The sequence below is a fragment of the Rhinoraja longicauda genome, chromosome 8 (assembly GCF_053455715.1).
Source record: "Rhinoraja longicauda isolate Sanriku21f chromosome 8, sRhiLon1.1, whole genome shotgun sequence".
NCBI classification, from domain to species: domain Eukaryota; kingdom Metazoa; phylum Chordata; class Chondrichthyes; order Rajiformes; family Arhynchobatidae; genus Rhinoraja; species Rhinoraja longicauda.
Genome location: NC_135960.1, coordinates 75,198,272 through 75,223,250, shown reverse-complemented (window position 1 = coordinate 75,223,250; position 24,979 = coordinate 75,198,272). Strand labels below are relative to the sequence as shown.

General features: G+C 49.3%; 1 protein-coding gene across 4 annotated transcripts in view; it reads left to right on the top strand.

Moving 5' to 3' along the window:
* Window positions 1–24,979, top strand: part of LOC144596354 (tectonic-3-like) — a 60,338-nt gene that overhangs the window by 32,431 nt on the left and 2,928 nt on the right. For all 4 annotated transcript variants that reach the window (XM_078404611.1, XM_078404609.1, XM_078404610.1 and 1 more), the window contains 4 exons: window positions 11,034–11,159; window positions 12,277–12,368; window positions 12,678–12,779; window positions 23,060–23,216. In XM_078404611.1, coding sequence (XP_078260737.1) covers window positions 11,034–11,159; window positions 12,277–12,368; window positions 12,678–12,779; window positions 23,060–23,216 — 477 coding nt within the window. The remainder of the gene's footprint in view (window positions 1–11,033; window positions 11,160–12,276; window positions 12,369–12,677; window positions 12,780–23,059; window positions 23,217–24,979) is intronic.

Genomic DNA, 24,979 nt, shown 5'->3' with positions numbered 1-24,979 from the left:
ATCCCCGCACACTAACACAATCCTACACTCATGAGGGACAACTTACAATTTTGTGCGAAGCCAATTAACCTACAAACCCGCACGTCTCAGTGAAAGTCGGGAGAAGCAGCAGCGAGAACGACCGTTGGCTGGACTTGGTGAGTCACAGGCAAAGTAGGTTTAAAAGGCAAGCTTGTAGTCTTTCAGTGAAGGTCGGGAGAAACACACGCCTTCAAGCTTATCAGAGGAAGGCAGGTTACTCCTACTCTTTGCTTCCTGTCTGCCAACCAGTTCTCTATCCATGTCAACACTCTACCCCCAATACCATGTGCTCTAATTTTGATCACCAATCTCCCATGTGGGACCTTATCAAAGGCTTTCTGGAAATCTAGATACACGACAGCCACTGGCTCCCCTACAGAGTGTTTCAGCAGCATATTTATACACCAAATGCAATAGGTTTTACAAGTGATCACAGAACCAGATAGCCCACACGGGTGGTCTTGCAAGATAGGAGTTCAATTAATCATCACCCACTACGACTGACCATGTCCGAGGTCATCAGTTCAGTCTACTAACATAAACACATCTTCCTGGTGCTCAGCTTTATGATGGTTGTAAAGGGGCGGATTCTACTCTGTGCTCTTCCTTAGTATCCGTTCCCTGTCCTTTGTAATTTTACAACACCCCCTTTTTAATCACAAGCTGGCAGCTACACAGAGATAGCCTTGCAGGAGTCTGATGTATGCAATCTAATTTAGTGACAGTTCATCTTCATGTAGCATTTGGTCACGTACACCTTAACCCTTAAATTCTCTTCCTCTTTTACATTCCCTCCTTTTATCATAACATGATAACTTAAATTCTCCGTGAGGCACAGAATAATAGGATATATTTAACCATGTACAATGATGCAATTATCAGCTGGCACAATCAAACCATAGTGCACGACAGTTCCGCTGAGCTTACTGAAAATGCTGAACGGCCATGCGGCCCAGAGGGCAGCCTTGTCATGGTAATGGTTCATTTTTTCCCCAACCTGGTTGATCTTAGTTACTTCTTGGGATATGTGAGCCGCTAGGTTGGTGAAGTTGGAGGATTCATCAGGAATTTAAGTGCAACATTCTTTTCCCACGAAAGCACAGGTCCCGCATTTTTCAGCCTGAATAAAATCTAATGCCATACAGTTCTGTAGTGCCACAGAACGGACGGCCACCACCTCGGCTGTCAGAGAGGGCTTTGTGAGTGTGAATGCATCAGCCATGGCATTTGCCAATCTTTCCATGACTGAGGCCATGTTAATCAGTTCACGTGAAAGACAGGCTGTACCGTTCAAGGGGAAAGCTCTCATCCAGAATTGTTCGGATTCCGAGATACCCCATTTGGACCTCTGGGGTAAATATATCAGCCAGATGTTGTATGGTTCTCATGTGCGGGACTATATACGCTAGATAGCAGCATCCCCTCCAATGAGTAGGGCCCTTCAACCTTTCCCATCTCTGATCATCCCTAGGTGGCATCCCAGGTAACCAAGGGTATGCCCACCCTTGCATTGTTGGGACCTTTATGGTATTGGCTTGTCCCTAAGCAGCCGCTGCCTCGGATGTCATTATCAAAGTAGTATGCAGCCAAGACCTCTGTGATATTAAAAGGTATGGGTAAGTGCGGTATCCCTCCTCCACTGGGATGGGGGACTTGAGTACACACCCAGCATGCACTTATATTGCTGTGGAGGGCAAAATCATAACTCATGGACAGAAAAACATTATTTCCTCTGGTCCAGCCCTTCCGGGCCAGTCCTAGGAAGGATTACCAGTCCCATTTTTATCTTTCAATTGTCCAATGCGTTTGCAATCAGTCAGGTGTATCCAGCGTGAATGATCCTCGACCTTGCCGCAGTGGGGGTGGTCAGAAGTACTTGGTGTGGCCCCTTCCACCGTGCTCCGAGTTTTATCCGGTCCCAGTTTCTTATGAGCACGCAATCCCCTGGCTGTATGGACTTGTTTTCACACTCCGTCGGCAATGGTTTCTTGTGCTTCCCATACCTGTGAATGCAACACTGATAAGGCATTGGTTAGTTGCTGTGGGTATGTGATCAGTTCATCACTGAGAGCATGTAGATCAAAATTAGCCTGCACGCTTTTTTCCACCCCCCGTGGGGTGCGTAGGGGACGGCCGTATACTACTTCAGCGGGGGTCAATTTGGTAGCCTCGTGTGGGGTGACCCTCATTTCAAAGAGGACCAGGGGTAGAACCTTGATCCAGCTTTGCCCGGTCTCTTCTGCAAGTTTGGCTAGCTTTGTTTTGAGGGTCCCGTTTGCTCTTTCAACCACTCCCGCAGCCTGCGGATCATGGACACAGTGGAATTGTTGCCCAATGTTAACATGTCGGCACAATTCCTTGTTAATTTTAGCAATAAAATGGGGCCCATTGTCCGAACTAATAACGGTGGGCAACCCAAGGCAAGGTACAATTTCTTTCAACAAAAGCGTTACCGTGTTTTCAGCCGTGGCATTAGTAGTTGGCAAGGCTTCAATCCACCGACTGAACAGATCTATAACTACTAAACAATATTTATAACACTGTGCCCGTGGTAACTCAATAAAATCAACCTGCATACACTCCCAGGGTCGGCTTGGCATTGGTGGAACCCCTTTTGAGCATCTTACCTCCTTGCCGGGGTTATTTATTTTGCAAATTCTGAGGCTTGTTTTAAGGCCTCTTGGCGAATTTTGGGGTGCCACCAAGTTTCCTTTGCCATCCTTACCATTCCTTTCTTACCTACGAGAGTAAGGGAGTGTATATAGGTTAAGAGAACAGGCAAAAACACATCAGCTACCCAAACTTGTCCAAGAGGGGCGAGCCAGAGCCCCGTCAGGGAGTCAATGGCACACCCCTCTCGTTTCCATAGATGGCGCTGCGCGGCAGAGACGTCCCCTTGCATTAACTTAACTTACCCCATGTCAGGCAAGGCCGTTCTGTTTACAAGGAGTCTCAGTTCAGTTGGGACATCGGAATGAGAGGTGCAGGCTGCAGTACGGGCAGTGATATCTGCTGGAGAATTCCCCTGGGACACCTCGTCCTGACCTCCGGTATGAGCAGCACATTTAATAATGACCAGATGGGTCGGTAGGGTGAGGGCTCGTAGCAAATTTTCAACATAAACAGCTTTTTTTATGGGTGTTCCAGAGGAAGTAATAAACCCCCGATGTTGCCAAAGGGCTCCGAGGTCATGCGCCACACCAAACGCATAGCGAGAGTCAGTGTATACATTGAGAGATCTGTCCTTGCATCTAATGCATGCTCTGGTGAGGGCAAACAGCTCCGCTTGCTGGGCAGATAATGGATTTTGGAAGTGGGTTTTGTCTCAATGGTACAATCGGCGGCGACTATGGCATAGCTTGAAGTGCGGCGACCATCATCAGGGATGAGGGAAGATCCATCCACAAACCATGTGTGGTCGGCTTGGGTCAGGGGCACATCCTTCAAATCGGGATGGGCCGTAGTCAGTAGATCGTTGAGTGCCATACAGTCATGCGTAGGGGCTGAGCGATGTTTTGGTGGATCGGCCATGAACTCCGAAGGATTTATCGTTGTACAATGATGAAAGGTGAGGTACAGGTTGGCCAGAAGGGTCACCTCATAGCGACCTAGACGAGCTTGGGTCAAATACTGGGTCTGTCCAGTGTTAAGAAGTGCAGGAACACAATGGGTAGTATATATGGCGACTGGCTGGTGGAGCGTAATATTAGCAGCTGCTCCTACTGCCGCATGTAACCCGGGTAAGATCTGAGTACACGTCGGATATCCCAATGCCACAGGGTCGAGACAGACAGCGTAGTAAGCAACCGGTCGGCGAACATCTCCATGGTACTGAGTGAGCATTGCAGAGGCACAGTCTTGAATAATCATAACATAAAGCTGCTCATGCAGTGGTCTACCAATGGCGGGTGCAGAGACCAGCGCTTTTTTCAAATCACAAAACGACTTTTCCTGTTGCGGTGTGAGAATGAAATGCTGTGGTGCCTTGGCGGAGGCGAGGGGCGACAATAACGTAGTATATATTGCAGCATTAGGTATCCTATGGTATCCATTGTCAACAAAGGTTCAGGAGCCGCAAGAAAGCTCGCATTTGTTTTGGGGTTGAAGGGCACGGGTGATCTACAATGGGATCCACACGGGAGGGTATTAGTGCTCGTTCAGTGGCACTGAGCATTATGCCCAGAAACGTTATGCGGGATCTGCTCCTAATCACCTTCCGTTTAGACAGGACTTAACCCCAACTGTGGAGAGCCTGCAGTAATGCATCAGTGTCCCTGTCATTTTCTGAGGGACCTGTACTAGCGAGGAGGAGATCATTAACATACTGTATAACCGTAGAGCCATGCGGTGACGTCATGGTCTGGAGCTACTCCTGCAGGACATGAGAGAATATAGTGGGCGAGTGAATCTAGCCCTGGGGTAATCGTGTCCAGGTGTATTGTCGGCCCTCGTAAGTAAATGCAAATAGGTACTGACTATCTCTGTGTAGAGGAACAGCAAAGAATGCGTGTTGTAGATCGACCACAGTGAGGATAGTGGCATTTGCCGGTACCTCACTTAAGATGGTGGGATTGGGTACGAGTGCATGCATAGGGTCAAGTTATCGGGCATGTGAGTCAGTCTTGCATGTACGCCTTCTAGGGTTTCTCAGGTTTCTGCTTGCATGAGGGTTTTCCACCGCGACACCTCCGTTGGGCTTAGTATGGCTGCAGTTAGAGAGTACACGTCTCGCGCTGAGGCACTGTAGAATTGGACTGTGGACCTAATGTAGTTCACAAATCCTGGGGGGTCTTTAATCCTATCTGGGGCATTTTGCCTAATTAGTAACAACTCTTGGGGTTTCCATGGGGTATAAATATGCATCAAAGGTTCCTGGTTAACCTGTCCAGCCTGCGGGATAGGCATAGCCCTTATAGGGGCCAATCTATTTACCTTATCTCTTGGGTATAATTTAACCCTTTCACCCACAGTCTCACTCACGGCTCCTCCTGCCGCCCCTAACGGGATCCTCTCGTGCTCCCCATCATCCTCTATTTCAGTTGCAGAATCATCCCTATCGGTCCTGAATGAGGGCGCAGTAGCTCCCTGGGCGTGTTCTACTGCTCTACCGACAGAGGGGAAGGGATCTACTGCTTGGGCCATTGCCACCAGGGGACGTAAGGAGGAGGTCTACACCAGTGTGTTCTTTATCCCCGTCCTCTATAAACAGGGTTGCCAAGCCAGACAGAGTCCCCGGGGTCTGGTTTTGACTTCTGTTTCTGCATAATCAATTGCTTGTAGGCCGGCCCGCTATGAAAAGGTCCCTTTTCCCAAGCTAATCGTTTCTTTGGCTCATCTAGCCAATCACATTCTACCTGTAACACTTCCCATCTCTTCAGCGCACCCCCCGTCTGCAGGTACCTCTGACCCTCTGCGACTTGCATTAGCTATCCAACTTTTATGGCGTGATTCATTCCACCTCTTTTGTGCCTCTTCCTTCCATTCTTTAATTCTCTTTTTCCATTTCTTTCCCGCTTCTCTTTCCCATATCAATTGCTCTGCCTGTTTAATTGTTTCTACATTCCACGTCCCCCCCAACGGGCCAGGCTTCATTTCCCAGCCTCTTCGTCAGTGATGCCGACAATTGTCTATAAACTCTCCGCTTACGCAGATCTATACAGCACATATGTTGCACTGGTGCACCACCATCACTTTTATCCAGGGCTTGCCCCATCGTTAGCCCTCCTAATATATATATATATATATATATATATATATAATAATAATAATAATACATTTTATTTATATAGCGCTTTTCATATACTCAAAGACGCTTTACAGAGATTTTGAGAACATAGGGAAATGTATTAATAGATAAATAAGTAAATAAATAAATGAACAGAGAAAGGAGACAGAAGGTGAGGTGACCTTCAGTGGTTGAAGGCAGTACTGAACAGGTGAGACTTCAGCGATGTTTTGAATGTGGTGAGTGTGGGGGTAGTGAGTTCCATAGGGTGGGAGCAGCGATGGAGAAAGCCCTGTCCCCCCAGGATCTGAGTTTAGTCCGGATGTGGGGGGATAGGAGATTGGCAGCGGCAGAGCGGAGGGTGCAGGTGGGAGTGTGCCTGTGGAGGAGGTCGGTCAGGTAGGATGGGGCCAGGTTATGGAGGGCTTTGTAGGTTATGAGGAGGATTTTGTACTGGATTCTCTGAGGGATGGGGAGCCAGTGGAGTTTATAAAGGACGGGGGTGATATGGTCACGGATCGAGGTGTGTGTGAGTAGACGGGCAGCGGAGTTTTGAATGTATTGAAGTTTATTGATGATTTTTGAGGGTGCGCCATAGAGGAGGCTGTTGCAGTAGTCCAGACGGGAGGTGATGAAGGCGTGGATGAGGGTTTCTGCAGCTGTGGAGGAGAGGGATGGACGGAGACGGGCAATGTTTTTGAGGTGGAAGAAGGCTGTCTTTGTGATGTGTTTGATGTGTTTGTCGAAGGAGAGGGTTTGATCAAAGATGATTCCAAGATTCCGGATGTGAGGTGAGGTGGATACTGGGAGACCATCAATATGCACAATAGTCACAGACACTGGCCTTCGTGGACCCTTTCCCAAAGCCAGTTAGGTAGTCTGTCGTGTCCAATGTAATAACTCTTGTCCTTACCGTACCAGACCCATAGTCTGCTGTACTCAATTGTCACACAGACCCGTAGTCTGCTGGTCAATTGTTTTCTTATTCAATTTACACGAAATACAACGAAATACAACTAATATATATAAATCTCTCTTACCATAAGTTGTCTTCTATATAAATCTTGGAGGGAACCACTTACTCAGTCTTTGGTGATGGTTCCATCGAGACCCTGCTGACTACGCAAATTGTTAAAGTTTGATTCTTTAAGACAGACAACAATACCATAAAGTGGTAAAACATTAGTGTCTTTATTACACCAGCGGGATTGGGAGAGCTACAACTAGTATGCTTGCATACTCGCAGTCACTCGAGGACCCCACTCACTCACAGAGTGTTTCAGCAGCATATTTATACACCAAATACAATAGGTTTTACAAGTGATCACAGAACCAGATAGCCCATACGGGTGGTCTTGCAAGAGGATAGGAGTTCAATTAATCATTACCCACTACGACGGACCATGTCCAAAGTCATCAGTTCAGTATACTAACATAAACACATCTTCCTGGTGCTCAACTTTATGATGGTTGTAAATGGGCTGATTCTACTCTGTGCTCTTCCTTAGTATCCGTTCCCTGTCCTTCCTTAGAACCCTGTTCCCTTGGAGCGGAACGGAGGAGGGAGTGGGAGGGGCTGGAGGGAATGAGGGGAGAAGAGGGGAGGGGGAGAGGAGAGGGTGCTGCACCCATGTAGGAGAGGTTTGTGCCCAACGGGTCCACTTGGTTGAGTTATCTATAAAACAGAAAAAAATACAGTGACCACCACTGGGGGAGAGAGGGGGGTAGACAGGGGGGGGGGGGTGGAGAGAGTGGGGGAGGAGAGAGAGAGAGAGGGGGGGAGAGAGGAGTGGAGAGACGGGGGAGGGGGGGAGAAAGTGAGGGGGAGAGAGAGTGGGGGGGGGAGAGAGAGTGGGGGGGGGCGGGAGAGAGAGTGGGGGGGGCGGGAGAGTGAGTGGGGGGGGTGAGATTCGGGGTAGAGGGAGCAGTGGGTGTGGGCCGGTGTGGTGTCGGTGACACCCTCTGGGTGTCAGAGGGTCCGGTGAAGGAGCACCGCCACTTGCGGGTGCTGCTCCCTCCCTCTCTCCTCTCCCTCCCAGCGCCAGCGAGATCTGCGCCGTTCCTCCAATCTCTTCCCCGGCTCCGTCTCCCTCTAGCACAGCGGAATAAGATCAAACACAAGTGTTGTGGTTGTTGTCAGAAGCCCCGCATCCCCGGGGTGAGTGGCGGTGGCGAGGAGGGAAGTTTTACTTATGTTTGTTCATATTTTGCTGCGTTAGAGGGGGACGGGGCCGGGGAAGGGAGTGGAGCAGCGGCACAGATCTCGCTGGCGCTGGGAGAGAGAGAGAGTGGAGAGAGGGAGAGAGCAGCCCCCACAAGTGGCGGCGCTCCTTCACCGCACCCTGACACCCTCCCCGTGCTCCCACTCTCACCCGCTGCTCCCTCTCCCCCGACTCTCCCTAAACCCCCCCCCCCTCTCCCCGCGTTGAGTGGTGAGAAGATGAGGGAAGTTTCCTTGGGTTGTGTGTGAGGGGGTGCTGCGATCTCTCGCCTTGTCTCGGCTCTGGCATGGTGGCGATCCGCTCTCCGGCGAACCTCCAGCCCCGCCGCCTAACAGTTTGCTGCGGGCCGGATAAAATGTCGTGGCGGGCCGGATGTGGCCCGTGAACCATAGTTTGGAGATCCCTGCTCTAGTAAATCTGGGAGATTGTGTCTTCCTTAGTGAAGACAGATCCGAAGTACCTGTTCAACTCTTCTGCCATTACCTTGTTACGCATAATAATTTATGGAGATTTCAACAAGCAGGTAGACTGGGAAAATCAGCTTGGTAATGGACCCCAAGAAAGGGAGGTTGTGCAGTGCCTCCAAGATGGTTCTTAGAGCAGCTTGTTCAGGAGCCGACCAGGGAGAAGGCAATTCTGTATTTGGTGTTGTGCAATGAACCGGATTTGATAAAGAGAACTCAAGGTAAAAGTGATCACAATATGATCAGTTTTAATCTACATTTTGAGAGGGAGAAGGGAAAATCGGAAGTATCAGTATTGCAGTTGAGCAAGGGGGACTATGGAGGCATGAGAGAGGAGCTGGCCAGAGTTGACTGGAAAAATAGTTAAGACAAATGTGGGTCCTTTGAAGACAGAAGCAGGTGAATTTATTATGGGGGAAACAAGGAAATGGCAGACGAGTTGAACCGGTACTTTGGATCTGTCTTCACGAAGGAAGACACAAATAATCTCCCAGATGTACTAGTAGACAGAGGTCCAAGGTGATGGAGGAACTGAAGGAAATTCACATTAGGCAGGAAATGGTGTTGGGTAGACTGATGGGACTGAAGGCTGATAAATCCCCAGAGCCTGATGGTCTGCATCCCAGGGTACTTAAGGAAGTGGCTCTAGAAAGCGTGGACGCATTGGTGATCATTTTCCAATGTTCTATAGATTCAGGATCAGTTCCTGTGGATTGGAGGGTAGCTAATGTTATCCCACTTTTTAAGAAAGGAAGGAGAGAGAAAACGGGAAATTATAGACCTATTAGTCTGACATCAGTGGTGGGGAAGATGCTGGAGTCAATTATAAAAGAAGAAATTGGGGAACATTTGGATAGCAGTAACAGGATCGTTCCGATTCAGCATGGATTTATGAATGGGAAATCATGCTTGACTAATCTTCTGGAATTTTTTGAGGATGTAACTAGGAAAATGGACAAGGGAGAGCCAGTGGATGTAGTGTACCTGGACTTTCAGAAAGCCTTTGATAAGGTCCCACATAGGAGCTTAGTGGCCAAGATTAGAGCCTACATGGTATTGGAGGTAGGGTACTGACATGGATAGAAAATTGGTTGGCAGACAGGAAACAAAGAATAGGGATTAACGAACGGTTCCCTTTCAGAATGGCAGGCAGTGACTAGTGGGGTACCGCAAGGCTCGGTGCTGGGACCGCAGCTGTTTACAATATACATACATTAATGACTTAGATGAAGGGATTAAAAGTACCATTAGCAAATTTGCAGATGACACAAAGCTGGGTGATAGTGTGAACTGTGAGGAAGATGCTAAGAGGATGCAGGGTTGCTTTGACAGGTTGTGTGAGTGGGCAAATGCATGGCAGAAGCAGTTTAATGTGGATAAGTGTGAGGTTATCCACTTTGGTGGTAAGAACATGAAGGCAGATTCTTATCTGAATGGTGTCAAGTTAGGAAAAGGGGACGTACAACGAGATCTGGGTGTCCTAGTGCATCAGTCACTGAAAGGAAGCATGCAGGTACAGCAGGCAGTGAAGAAAGCCAATGGCATGTTGGCCTTCATAACAAGAGGAGTTGAGTATAGGAGCAAAGAGATCCTTCTGCAGTTGTATAGGGCCCTAGTGAGACCGCACCTGGAGTACTGTGTGCAGTTTTGGTCTCCAAATTTGAGGAAGGACATTCTTGCTATTGAGGGAGTGCAGCGTAGGTTCACTAGGTTAATTCCCGGAATGGCGGGACAGTCGTATGTTGAAAGACTGGAGCGACTAGGCTTGTATACACTGGAATTTAGAAGGATGAGAGGGGATTTCATTGAAACATATGATTATTAAGGAATTGGACACGTTAGAGGCAGAAAACATGTTTCTAATGTTGGGGGAGTACAGAACCAGGGACCACAGTTTCAGAATAAGGGGTCGGCCATTTAGAACGGAGATGAGGAAAAATATTTTCACTCAGAGAGTTATAAATCTGTGGAATTCACTGCCTCAGAAGGCAGTGGAGGCCAATTCTCTGGATGCTTTCAAGATGGAGCTAGATAGTGCTCAAAGATAGCGGAGTCAGGAGGTGTGGGGAGAAGGCAGGAACAGGGTACTGATTGTGAATGATCAGCCATGATCACATTGAATGGTGGTGCTGACTCGAAGGGCCGAATGGCCTCCTCCTGGACCTATTGTCTATTGCTCCGGTTTCCTCCCACACTCTAAAGACGTGCAGGTTTGTAGGTTAATTGGTTTCGGTAAAGATTGTAAATTGTCAACCTCGTGTATGTGTGTAGGATAGTGTTAGTGTGCGGGGATCGCTGGTCGGTGCGGTCTCGGTGGGCCGAAGGGCCTGTCACCATGCTGTACCTAAACTAAACTAGTGTGTGAACGGGCGATCGCTGGTCGGCACAGACTCGGTGGACCAAGGGGCCTGTTCCGCGCTGTATCTCTAAACTAAACTGGTGTGTGAAGGGGGGATCGCTGGTCGGCGCAGACTCGGTGGACCAAGGGGCCTGTTCCGCGCTGTATCTCTAAACTAAACTAGCGTGTGAACAGGCGATCGATTTTGTACACATCCGCAAGCTGCATTTCTCACCTCACTTTTCTCTCGTCTCCTTCCATAGGTGACCTATCGAATATTGATCGACGGGAATGTTGGCATCATCGAAGCAAATGTTACGTTCTCCTTTGTCAACGTGTCACTGGAAACCAGCAAAATCTGGCAAGATTTTAACATCATCTTTGTGACGGTAAGTTTCTCTGCGGGCCAGGCAGCATCTCTGGAGAACATGGACAGGTACAAAGTGCTGGAGTAACTCAGCGGGTCAGGCAGCATCTCTGGAGAACATGGACTGGTACAAAGTGCTGGAGTAACTCAGCGGGTCAGGCAGCATCTCTGGAGAACATGGACAGGTACAAAGTGCTGGAGTAACTCAGCGGGTCAGGCAGCATCTCTGGAGAACATGGACAGATACAAAGTGCTGGAGTAACTCAGCGGGTCAGGCAGCATCTCTGGAGAACATGGACAGATACAAAGTGCTGGAGTAACTCAGCGGGTCAGGCAGCATCTCTGGAGAACATGGACTGGTACAAAGTGCTGGAGTAACTCAGCGGGTCAGGCAGCATCTCTGGAGAACATGGACAGATACAAAGTGCTGGAGTAACTCAGCGGGTCAGGCAGCATCTCTGGAGAACATGGATTGGTGCCGACCAACGATCGCCCGTTCACACACTAATGTAGTTTGGAGATACAGCGCGGAAACAGGGCCGGGGAAACTGTAAGATAGCACCCGCGGTCAGGATCGAACCCGGGTCTCTGGCCCTGTGAGGCAGCAACTCTACTGCTGCGCCACCATGACGGTCTATAGTTTAGTTTATTGCCACGTGTACCGACGTACAGTGAAAAGCTTTTTTGTTGCCTGCTCTCCAGTTAGCGGAAAGACTCCATGATTTAACATCGAGCCGTCCACAGTGGACAGATACAGGATAAAGGGAATAACGTTTACTTCATTGTCACATGTACCGAGGTACCGTGAAAAGCTTTTTGTTTGCATGTTATCCAGTCAGCGCAAAGACTACAAGCCTCTTGTAATTTTATATAACCTCTTTCCCCCCCCTTCCTCCCCGTTACCCCCCTCTTCTCTCCCCCTTCCCCGCCCCCTGTCCCCTCCCCTCTTTCCCCCCCTCTTCCCCCCCATTCCCCCCCTCTCGCTCCTCCCCCCCTTCCTCCCCCCGCTCCTTTTCCCCCCTCCTTCCCCCCCTACTCCTCCTCCCCCCTCCTTCGCCCCCTCTCCCGTCCCCTCTCTCTCTACCCCGCCTCATCCCCCCCCCTACCCCCCCCTCTGTCTCTCCCTTGTGTGTGTGTAGGATCCGGAGCAGAGAGAGGCGCGGAAACGTAGCGGGAATCCCGGATATTTGTCTGGGTCTCCCGTGCTGGCATTCAGAGGGCAGGAGCCTATATATCCTTCTGGAGGCAGGAGAGGGGACGAGAGGAGATGGGGAGGGGAGGAGACGAGAGGAGAGGGGAGAGAGAGTGTGAGTGTGAGGGAGAGAGGAGAGGGGGCGGGGAGTGGAGGAGACACTCCTCTCCTCCCCTCTTCCCCCCCTCTCCCCCCCTATATCCTCCCCCCCTCTCCTCCCCTCTCTCCCCCCCTCCCCTCTCCCCTCCCTCTACCCCTCCTCTCCCCCCTCTCTCCTCCCACCCTCCCTCCTTCCCCCCCGCTCTCAGCAGATGCAGGGACATATCCTTGACCACCCTCCTCTCTCACGGCCCTCAGCTTGGTGCGGGGCGATGTCGACGGCAGGTGTGAGACCATCAACAGGAACAGAGTCGACTTTACACTCAACTCCAGGACTGGATGCTCACACAGGTGGGAGAGGGAGAGAGAGTGTGTACCTGAGAGAGAGAGAGTGTGTACGTGAGAGAGGAAGGGAGAGAGCATGTGTATATATGAGAGAGTGAGAGAGAGAGTGCGTACGTGAGAGATTGTGTACGTGAGAGAGAGTGTATGTGAGAGAGTGTGTACGTGAGAGTGTGTACGTGAGAGAGTGTACGCGAGTACGTGTGAGAGTATGAGAGAGTACATGAGAGAGAGTACGTGAGAAAGTACTCTCACGTACGTACGTGTGTACGTGAGAGTGTGCACGTGAGAGAGTGTACGTGAGAGAGTATGTGAGAGAGTGTACGTGAGAGTGTGTATGTGTATAATCTCAGGCTTACTGCCTGTGCCACGCGATAGTGAGAATAGGAATGGAGTGAGGTGGAGGATAAATACGTGGCTGAGGGACTGGTGCAGGGAGCTGGGATTCAAGTTTCTGGATCATTGGGACCTCTTCTGGGGGCAGTATGACCTGTACAAAAAGGACGGGTTGCATCTGAACCTGAGGGGAACCAATATCCTGCGGGGAGATTTGCTAAGGTAATTGCGGAGACTTTAAACTAGTACGGTTGGGGGGAGGGACTGAAACACAGATAGCTAATAGGCAGTGTGTGAGGCAGGAGGCAGAAAAGGGAAACACACAGACCCAATATGTAGGAGAGAAAGAAGTGAAAAGAAATAAACTGAGAATAAGAAATGATGGGTCCCTTAAATGTGTATATTTTAATGCTAGGAGCATTGTAAGAAAGGTGGATGAGCTTTGAGCCTGGATTGACATCTGGAAGTATGATGTTGTGGCGATCAGTGAAACATGGTTGCAGGAGGGTTGCGATTGGCAATGAAATATTCCAGGATTTCATTGTTTCAGATGTGATAGAATCGGAGGGGCAAGAGGTGGGTGTGTGGCATTGCTTGTCAGGGAGGATATCACAGCAGTGCTTTGGCAGGACAGACTAGAAGGCTCGATTAGGGAGGCTGTTTGGGTGGAACTCAGAAATGAGAAAGGTTTAGCAACACTTATAGGGGTGTAATATAGACCGCCAAATAGGGAACGAGAATTGGAAGAGCAAATATGTAAGGAGATAGCAGATATTAGTAGTAAGCACAGAGTAGTGATTGTGGGTGATTTCAATTTTCCGTACATAGATTGGGAATCACATTCTGTTAAAGGGCTGGATGGTTTGGAGTTTGTAAAATGTGTGCAGGATAGTTTTTTTTGCAGCAATACGTAGAGGTACCTACCAGAGAAGGGGCAGTGTTGGACCTCCTGTTGGGAAATGAGACGGGTCAGGTGACGGAGGTATGTGTTGAGGAGCACTTTGGGTCTAGTGATCACAATGCCATTAGTTTCAATATAATTCAAGATTCAAGATTCAAGATTCAAGATAGCTTTATTTGTCATCCAATATTGGACGAAATTCAGTCACCCACAGTCCAACAATAAAAGCATTAAATAAGCATTAAAATTACACAACCCCAAAAAACTCCCAAAACACAGTCCAACAATAAAAGCATTAAATAGGCATTCAAATTACACAACCCCAAAACCCCCAAAACATAGCCCAACAATAAAAGCATTAAATATGCATTCAAATTACACAACCCCAAAACCCCAGTCCAACAATAAAAGCATTAAATAGGCATTCAAATTACCCAACCCCAAAAACACACAAAAAAAGAAACATCCATCAAAGAAACATCCATCACAGTGAGTCTCCTCCAGTCCTCTCTCTCCTCACTGTGATGGAAGGCCACAATGTCTTTCCCTTCTCCTGCTGTCCTCGCCCGCAGTCAGGTTGTTGTGGTTGCAGGCCGCGCCGGACGGTCCACATCGGGCCGAGCCCAAGGCGCGTCGCGTCGCAGCCGCTCCCGCAGCCTCCGAAGACGGCCGGCTCCGCTGATGATAAGTCCGATCCGGGGCGGGCGAACACGCTGCTGCTGCCGCTGTTGTTGCACGTCGGGGCGGTCGTGGCTCCTGACATTGAAGCCCCCGCCCAGCAGAGAAATATCCCGCGGCCATCTTAGGCCGCGCCGGACGGTGAAATGTCCGCGCCCCAAGCCCCGCGATCCGGGGTGGGCGAACACGCTGCCGCTGCCGGAGCTCCCGATGTCGGCATCCACGCGGCCCGAGCCTAAGGCGAGTCGCAGCCGCAGCCGCAGCCGCTCCCGCAGCCTCCGAAGACGGCCGGCTCCGGTGATGGTAAGTCCGATCCGCGGGCTCTGCGAACCAGAGCCCTGGAGGCCGACAGCTCCAGGAGTTGGGCCGATGGTAGGCCGCAGCAGGAACGGAGACACGGCCCAGAAAACAACGGTCGGGTCTCCGTTCGGAAGGGACATCTATTTACATCTATTTACAATGTTACAGTTCCCCCCCTCCCCCCCACATACACACACAGTACACAAACACAAAAACACCACATCACAACTACAATTCAGACAAAAAAAAACAACAAAAACACAAAGACAAATGGACCGCAGGTGAGCCGCAGCTGCTAGGGCAGCGCCGCCATAAGGATCCATAAGGATAATTATGGAGAAGGTCAAATCTGGACCAAGGGTTGAGATTTTGGATTGGAGAAAGGCTAATTTTGGGGAGATGAGAAAGGATTTAAAAGGAGTGAAATGGGACATTTTGTTTTATGAAAAGGATATAATAGAGAAATGGAGGATATTTAAAGGTGAAATTTTGAGAGTACAGAGTCTTTATGTCCCTGTTCGGTGGAAAGGAAAGAATAATAATTTGAAAGAGCCGTGGTTTTCCAGAGAAATTGGACACTTGGTTCGGAAAAAGAGGGAGATATACAATAAATATAAGCGGCAGGGAGTAAATGAGGTTCTTGAGGAATATAAAGAATGTAAAAGGAATCTTAAGATGGAAATTAGAAAAGCGAAAAAAAGATATGAGGTTGCTTTGGCAACTAATGTAAAAGTAAACCCCAAGGGGTTCTACAGATATGTCAATAGCAAAAGGATAGCGAGGGATAAAATTGGTCCATTAGAGAGTCAGAGTGGACAGCTATGTGCTGAGCCGGAAGAAATGGGGGAGATATTAAACAATTTTTTTTCTTCGGTATTCACCGAGGAGAAGGATATTGAATTATGTGAGGTAAGCGAAACAAGTAGAATAGTGATGGAAATTATGAGGATTAAAGAAGAGGAGGTACGGACACTTTTGAAAAATATAAAAGTGGATAAGTCTCCAGGTCCTGATAGGATATTCCCTAGGACATTGAGGGAAGTTAGTGCAGAAATAGCAGGGGCTATGACGGAAATATTTCAAACGTCATTAGAAACGGGGATGGTGCCGGAAGATTGGCGCATTGCGCATGTTGTGCCTTTGTTTAAAAAAGGTTCTAAAAGTAAACCTAGCAATTATAGACCTGTTAGTTTGACGTCTGTGGTGGGGAAATTAATGGAAAGGATACTTAGGGACAATATATATAATTATATGGATAAACAAGGCCTGATTAGAAACAGTCAACATGGATTTGTGCCTGGAAGGTCATGTTTGACTAATCTTCTTGAATTTTTTGAAGAGGTTACCAGGGAAATTGATAAGGGCAAGGCTGTGGATGTTGTCTATATGGACTTCAGTAAGGCATTTGACAAGGTTCTACATGGTAGGTTGATTAAGAAGGTTAAATCGTTGGGTATTAATAGTGAGGTTGCAAGATGGATTCAACAATGGCTGAATGGGAGATACCAGAGGGTAATGGTTGACAACTGTATGTCAGGTTGGAGGCCAGTGTCTAGTGGAGTACCCCAAGGATCTGTGTTGGGTCCTCTGTTGTTTGTCATTTACATTAATGATCTGGATGATGGTGTGGCAAATTGGATTAGTAAATATGCAGATGATACTAAGATAGGTGGTGTAGTTAATAATGAAGTAGAGTTTCAAAGTCTACAGAGAGACTTGGGCCTTTTGGAAGGGTGGGCTGAAAGATGGCAGATGGAGTTTAATGCTGATAAGTGTGAGGTGCTGCATTTTGGTAGGACAAATCAAAATAGGACGTACAGGGTAAATGGTAGGGAATTGAGGAATGCAGTGGAACAGAGGGATCTGGGAATAACTGTGCATTGTTCCCTGAAGGTGGAATCTCATGTGGATAGGGTGGTGAAGAAGGCGTTTGGTATGCTTGCCTTTATAAATCAGAGCATCGAATATAGAAGTTGGGATGTAATGTTAAAATTGTGCAGGGCATAGGTGAGGCCGAATCTGGAGTATGGTGTGCAGTTCTGGTCGCCAAATTATAGGAAGGATGTCGACAAAATGGAGAGGGTGCAGAGGAGATTTACTAGAATGTTGCCTGGGTTTCAGCACTTAAGCTACAGAGAGAGGTTGAACAGGTTGGGTCTTTATTCTTTGGAGCGTAGAAGGTTGAGGGGGGATTTGATAGAGGTTTTTTAAATTTTAAGAGGGACGGACAGAGTTGACGTGGGTAGGCTTTTCCCCTTGAGAGTGGGGAAGATTCCAACAAGGGGACATAACTTTAGAATTGAGGGACAAAAGTTAGGGGTAACATGAGGGGTAATTTCTTTACTCAGAGGGTGGTGGCTGTATGGAATGGGCTTCCGGTGGAAGTGGTGGAGGCAGGCTCGATTTTATTATTTAAGAGTAAATTGGATAGGTATATGGATGAGAGGGGATTGGAGGGTTATGGTCTGAGAGCAGGTAGATGAGACTAGGTCAGAGAGAGTGGTCGGCGTGGACTGGTAGGGCCGAACGGGCCTGTTTCCGTGCTGTAGTTGTTATATGGTTATATGGTTATATGAGAGAGTGTGTGTACGTGAGAGCGAGCGTGTATGTGAGAGAGAGGAAGGGAGAGATCATGTGTATATGTGAGAGAGAGAAAGTGCATATGAGTGAGAGTGTACGTGAGAGAGTATACGTGAGATAGAGAGTGTATGTGAGAGAGGAAGGGAGAGAGCATGTGTATATGTGAGAGAGAGTGTATGAGTAAGAGTGTACGTGAGAGAGTGTACGTGAGTGTACGTGAGAGAGAGAGTGTATGTAAGAGAGTGTATGTGAGTGAGAGTACGTGAGAGAGTGTGTGTACATGTGTGTATGTGAGAGAGTGTGTACCTGAGAGTGTGTATGTGAGAGAGGAAGGGAGAGAGCATGTGTATATGTGAGAGAGAGAGAGAGAGAGAGAGAGAGAGTGTATACGTGAGAGAGTGTGTACGTGAGAGAGTATGTGTACGTAAGGGAGTGTGCACGTGAGAGTGCGTATGAGAGAGAGAGAGCATACGTAAGAGTGTGTACGTGAGAGAGTGTGTACGAGAGAGTGTACGTGTGTGTATGTGAGAGTGTAGGTCAGAGAGCGTACGTGAGAGTGTGTACGTGAGAGTGTGTACGTGAGAGAGTGGGTACGTGAGAGTGTACGTGAGAGTGTGTACGTGACAGTGTGTACGTGAGAGAGTGTATGTGAGAGAGTAGGTCAGAGAGTGTACGTGAGAATGTGAACGTGAGAGAGTGTGTGCGTGAGAGTACGTGAGAATGTGTGTACGTGAGAGAGTACATGAGAGAGAGTACGTGAGAGAGTGTGCGTGAGAGTGTAGGTGAGAGTGTGTACGTGAAAGAGTGTACGTGAAAATGTGTGTACGTGAGAGTGTACGTGGGACAGTCTACGTGAGAGAGTGTACGGGAGAGTGTGTGAGGGAGTATGTGTTCATGAGAGAGTGTGTAGGTGAGAGAGTGTACGTGACTGTGTACGTGAGAAAGTGTGTGTACGTGAGAGTGTACTTGAGAGAGTGTACGTGAGAGAGTGTACGTGAGAGCGTACGTGAGAGTGTACGTGACAGAGTGTGTACGTGAAAGAGTGTATGAGAGAGTAGGTACGTGAGAGTGTATTGAGAGTGTGTATGTGAGAGAGTGTACGTGAGAGAGAGTGTACGTGAGAGAGTGTGTACGTGGGAGAGTGTACGGGAGAGTGTGTGCCTGAGGGAGTATGTGTTCGTGAGAGATTGTGTACGTGAGAGTGTGTGTACGTGAGAGAGTGTACTTGAGAATGTGTGTGTACGTGAGAGAGTACATGGGAGAGTACGTGAAGGAGTGTGTACGTGACAGAGTACGTGAGAGAGTGTGTACATGAGAGTGTGTAGGTGAGAGTACGTGAGAGTGCGCGTGTACATGAGAGTGTGTACGTGAGAGAGTGTGCGCGAGAGTGTGTACATTGGAGTGTGTACGTGAGAGAGTATGTGAGAGCGTACATGAGACAGTGTGTACATGAGAGAGTACTTGAGAGTGTGTGTGTACGTGAGAGAGTGTGTACTTGAGAGAGTATGTATGTAAGTGTGTACGTGATAGAGTGTACGTGAGAGTGTGCGTGTACATGAGTATGTACGTGAGAGAGTGTACGTGAGAGTACGTGAGAAAGTGTGTGTGTACATGAGTGTACGTGAGAGAGTGTATGTGAGTGTGTACGTGAGAGTATGTACGTGAGAGAGTGTACGTGAGAATGTGAACGTGAGAGAGTACGTGAGAATGTGTACGTGAGAGTGTGTACATGAGAGAGAGTGTACGTGAGAGTGTGTACGTGAGAGTGTGTGTACGTGAGTGTGTACGTGAGAGTGTACGTGAGTGTACGTGAGTGAGTGTGCATGAGTGTGTACGTGAGAGCGAGTGTATGTGAGAGCGTGTGTGTACGTGAGAGCGTGTACATGAGAGTGTGTACGTGAGAGTACGTGGGAGAGTGTGTACGTGGGAGAGTGTTCGTGAGAGAGTGTACGGGAGAGTGCGTGAGGGAGTATGTGTTCGTGAGAGAGTGTGTACGTGAGAGAGTGTGTATGTGAGAGAGTGTGTATGTGAGAGAGTGTGTGTACGTGGGAGAGTACGGGAGAGAGTGTACGTGAGAGAGTGTACGTGAGAGAGTACGTGAGAGAGTGTACGTGAGAGAGTGTGTACGTGAGAGAGTGTGTGTACGTGGGAGAGTGTACGGGAGAGTGTGTGCCTGAGGGAGTATGTGTTCGTGAGAGAGTACGTGAGAGTGTACGTGAGAGAGTGTGTGTACGTGAGAGAGTGTACTTGAGAATGTGTGTGTACGTGAGAGAGTACGTGGGAGAGTACGTGAGGGAGTGTACGTGAGAGAGTACGTGTGAGAGAGTGCGTGAGAGTGTGTGTACATGAGAGTGTGTACGTGAGAGAGTATGTGAGAGCGTACATGAGACAGTGTGTACATGAGAGAGTGTGTACTTATCTGGTCTCCCAAATAAGCCGGCTAGGCAGATGCCGAGGGGGGTGGTTCTGGGACGCCAGAATGCACTGCTGAGCCTACTGGAGACGTCGTGGGTCCAATCAGCGAAACGTCGATGAAAGTAGGTGCCCACTTGATAACCCCAATGACGTGTCTGCCTAGCCTTTCTCAACATCGGAGGAGCATAGGTGAGTGCATAAGCCTCCCATTACCACCGGGAGCAAGTTGACATTTGGCACTTTGGATTTCTAACATCTTGTCCTGTGTATTTGGAAACATATGTGAAAGAGTGTGTACGTCAGAGCGTGTACGTGAGAATGTGAACGTGAGAGAGTGCGTGTGCGTGAGAATGTGTGTACGTGAGAGAGAGTGTACGTGAGAGAGTGCGTGAGAGTGTGTAGGTGAGAGTGTGTACGTGAAAGAGTACGTGAAAGTGTATGTGAGAGTGTGTACGTGAGAGTGTGTACGTGAGAGAGTGTGTACGTGAGTGTGCATGTGAGAGAGTACGTGAGAGTGTACGTGAGAGTGTACGTGAGAGAGTGTGTACGAGAGTGTACGTGTGTATGTGAGAGTCTAGGTCAGAGAGCGTACGTGAGAGTGTACGTGAGAGTACGTGAGAGAGTGGGTAAGTGAGAGTGTATGTGAGAGAGTAGGTCAGAGAGTACGTGAGAATGTGAACGTGAGAGAGCGTGTGCGTGAGAGTACGTGAGAATGTGTGTACGTGAGAGAGAGTGTATGTGAGAGAGTGTGCATGAGAGTGTGTAGGTGAGAGTGTGTGTACGTGAGAGAGTGTTCGTGAAAGTACGTGAGAGTACGTGAGAGAGTGTGTACGTGAGAGTGTATACGTGAGAGTGTATGTGAGAGAGTGTACGTGAGAGTGTACGTGAGTGTACGTGAGAGAGAGTACGTGAGAGAGTGTAGATGAGTGTGTACGTGAGAGAGTACGTGAGAGAGTGTACGGGAGAGTGTGTGAGGGAGTATGTGTTCGTGAGAGAGTGTACGTGAGAGAGTGTGTATGTGAGAGAGTGTGTATGTGAGAGAGTGTGTGTACGTGGGAGAGTGTACGGGAGAGAGTGTGTACGTGAGAGAGTGTACGTGAGAGAGTGTACGTGAGAGAGTGTGTACGTGAGAGAGTGTGTGTACGTGGGAGAGTGTACGGGAGAGTGTGCCTGAGGGAGTATGTGTTCGTGAGAGAGTACGTGAGAGTGTACGTGAGAGAGTGTGTGTACGTGAGAGAGTGTACTTGAGAATGTGTGTGTACGTGAGAGAGTACGTGGGAGAGTACGTGAGAGCGTACATGAGACAGTGTGTACATGAGAGAGTACTTGAGAGTGTGTGTGTACGTGAGAGAGTGTGTACTTGAGAGAGTATGTATGTAAGTGTGTACGTGATAGAGTGTACGTGAGAGTGTGCGTGTACATGAGTATGTACGTGAGAGAGTGTACGTGAGAGTACGTGAGAAAGTGTGTGTACATGAGTGTACGTGAGAGAGTGTATGTGAGTGTGTACGTGAGAGTATGTACGTGAGAGAGTACGTGAGAATGTGAACGTGAGAGAGTACGTGAGAATGTGTACGTGAGAGTGTGTACATGAGAGAGAGTGTACGTGAGAGTGTGTACGTGAGAGTGTGTGTGTACGTGAGTGTGTACGTGAGAGTGTACGTGAGTGTACGTGAGTGAGTGTGCATGAGTGTGTACGTGAGAGCGAGTGTATGTGAGAGCGTGTGTGTACGTGAGAGCGTGTACATGAGAGTGTGTGTACGTGAGAGTACGTGGGAGAGTGTGTACGTGGGAGAGTGTTCGTGAGAGAGTGTACGGGAGAGTGCGTGAGGGAGTATGTGTTCGTGAGAGAGTGTGTACGTGAGAGAGTGTGTATGTGAGAGAGTGTGTATGTGAGAGAGTGTGTGTACGTGGGAGAGTGTACGGGAGAGAGTGTGTACGTGAGAGTGTGTACGTGAGAGAGTACGTGAGAGAGTGTACGTGAGAGAGTGTGTACGTGAGAGAGTGTGTGTACGTGGGAGAGTGTACGGGAGAGTGTGCCTGAGGGAGTATGTGTACGTGAGAGTGTACGTGAGAGAGTACGTGAGAGTGTATACGTGAGAGTACATGAGAGTGTACGTGAGAGAGTACTTGAGAGTATGAGAGAGTACGTGGGAGAGTGTACGTGAGAGAGTGTGTATGTGTGAGTGTACGTGAGAGAGAGTGCGTGACAGAGTGTGTATGTGAGTGTGTACGTGAGAGTGTATGAGAGAGTGTACATGAGAGTGTACGTGAGAGAGTGCGTGAGAGTGTGTACATGAGAGTGTACGTGAGAGAGTATGTGAGAGTGTGTACATGAGACAGTGTACGTGAGAGAGTGTACATGAGAGAGTGTACGTGAGAATTAGTGTACGTGAGAGTGTACGTGAGAGAGTATGTGAGAGCGTGTACATGAGACAGTGTACGTGAGAGAGTGTGTACATGAGAGAGTGTACTTGAGAATTAGTGTACGTGAGAGTGTGTACGTGAGAGAGAGTGTGTACGTGAGAGTGTGTATGTGAGAGAGTGTGTTTGTGAGAGTGTGTGTACGTGAGAGAGTGTAGGTGAGAGTATGTGAGAGAGTGTGCGTATGTGAGGGAGTGTATGTGAGTGTGTGTACGGGAGAGAGTATGTACATGAGAGAGTGTATGTGAGAGAGTGTGTGCGTGAGAGAGTGTACAAGAGAGACAGACAGAAATGAGGGAGAGGGAAGGAGGGAGGAAGCACAGAGTGAGAGAGAGGGAGAGAGAAAGGGATGGAGAGAGAGAGGGAGGGATGGACGGAGGGAGAGGGCTCCCTGATTTGCCCTTTAACTCTGACCCCCCCTTCTCTCTCCCCCGCTTTATCCCCCTCCCCTCTCCCCCCCTCTCTCTCCCCCTCTCACTCCCCCCCATCTGTCCCCCCCATCTCTCTCCCCCCCATCTCTCTCCCCCCACATTTCTCTCCCCCCCATCTCTGTCCCCCCCCCCTCTTTCTGTTCCCGCCCCCTCTCCCCCTTCCCCCTCTCTCTCCCTCCTTCCCCTCTCTTTCTCACCCTCCCCCTCTCCCACCCCCCCTCCAGTCTGGATCCAGCTGCGACCTGTCGGGAGCGCCAGGAATCCATCAACCTGCTGCTTCTCGGCGACAGAATTCCCGACTCCCTTGGTATCCTAGGCAACGTTTCCGGGACGGACGCGTCGAGCCTCACCCGCATCCTCAACGCCCCCCCCTCCGCTACGGTGAGTCCACCGAGTCTGCGCCGACCAGCGATCGCCCGTTCACGGACAAGTTTAGTTTGGAGATACAGCGCGGAAACAGGCCCTTCATAGCCCACCGAGTCCACGCTGACCAGCGATAGCCCGTTCACACACTAGTTTAGTTTAGAGATACAGTGCGGAAACAGCACTTCCCCACCGAGTCCTATCCATGTACCTGTCCATGTGTTGTGATAGTCCCTGCCTCCACTACCTCCTCCCGGAAGCCCGTACCATCCACCCACCACCCACTGGGTGGAAATGTTGTCCCTCAGATTCCGATTAAATGTTTCACCCTCCTCTCTCAACTTAAACCCATGTCCTCTGGTCCTCAATTCCCCTACCCTGACAGTAAAAGACTGACGCCACTTTCAGGGAACTGTGTACCTGCGCTCCTAGATCCCTATGCTCTACAACACTCCCTGTCTACCTGTGACGCCACTTTAATGGAACTGTACACCTGGGCTCCTAGATCCCTCTGCAGCACAACTCTCCTTGTGTACCTATGATTCAACTTTCAGGAAACTGTGGACCTGCGTTCCTCAATCCCTCTGCTCCTAGATCCCTCTGCTCCACAACACTCCCTGTCTACTTGTGACGCCATTTTCAGGAACTGTTTACCTGCGCTCCTAGATCGCTCTGCTCTACAGCACTCACTGTCTACCTGTGATGCCTCTTTCAGGGAAGTGTGTACCTGTGTTCGTAGATCCTTCTGCTCCTCAACACTCCCTGTCTACCTGTGACGCCACCTTCAGGGAACTCTGTACCTGCGCACCTAGGTCCCTCTGCTCTATAACACTCCCTTTCTACATGTGACGCCACTTTCAGGGGATGGTGTACCTGCGCTCCTTGATCATTCTGCTACATAACACTACCTGTCTACCTGTGACGTCACTTTCAGGGGATGGTGTACCTGAGCTCCTAGATCACTCTGCTCTTCAACAGTGCCTTTCTACCTGTGACGCCACTTTCAGGGAACTGTGGACCTGCTCTCCTCGATCCCTCTGCTTCTAGATCCCACTGCTCCACAAAACTCCCTGTCTACCTGTGACGCCACTTTCAGGGGACGGTGGACCTGCCCTCCTCAATCGGTCTGCTCTACAACACTCCCTGTCTACCTGTGATGCCACCTTCAGGGAACTGTGTCCCTGCGCACCTGGACCCCTCTGCTCTATAACACTCCCTGGCTACCTGTGATGCCACTTTTATGGAATTGTGTCCCTGCGCTCCTAGATCCCTCCGCTCCTCAACACTCCCTGTCTGCCTGCGATGCCACTTTCAAGGGACGGTGTACCTGTGCTCCTGGATCCCTGTGCTCTATTACACTCCCTTTCTACCTATGACGCCACTTTCAAGGGACGGTATACCTGCGCTCCTGGATCCCTGTGCTCTTCAACACTCCCTTTTGTACCTGTGATGCCACTTTTATGGAATTGTGTCCCTGCGCTCCTAGATCCCTCCGCTCCTCAACACTCCCTGTCTGCCTGTGATGCCACTTTCAAGGGACGGTGTACCTGTGCTCCTGGATCCCTCTGCTCTATTACACTCCCTTTCTACCTATGACGCCACTTTCAGGGGACGGTATACCTGCGCTCCTCGATCCCTCTGCTCTATTACACTGCCTTTGAACCTGTGATGCCACTTTCAGGGGACTGTGTACCTCCACTCCTCGATCCCTCTGCTCTACCACACTCCTTGTCTACCTGTGACGCCACTTTCAGGGGATGATGTACCTATGTTCCTAGATC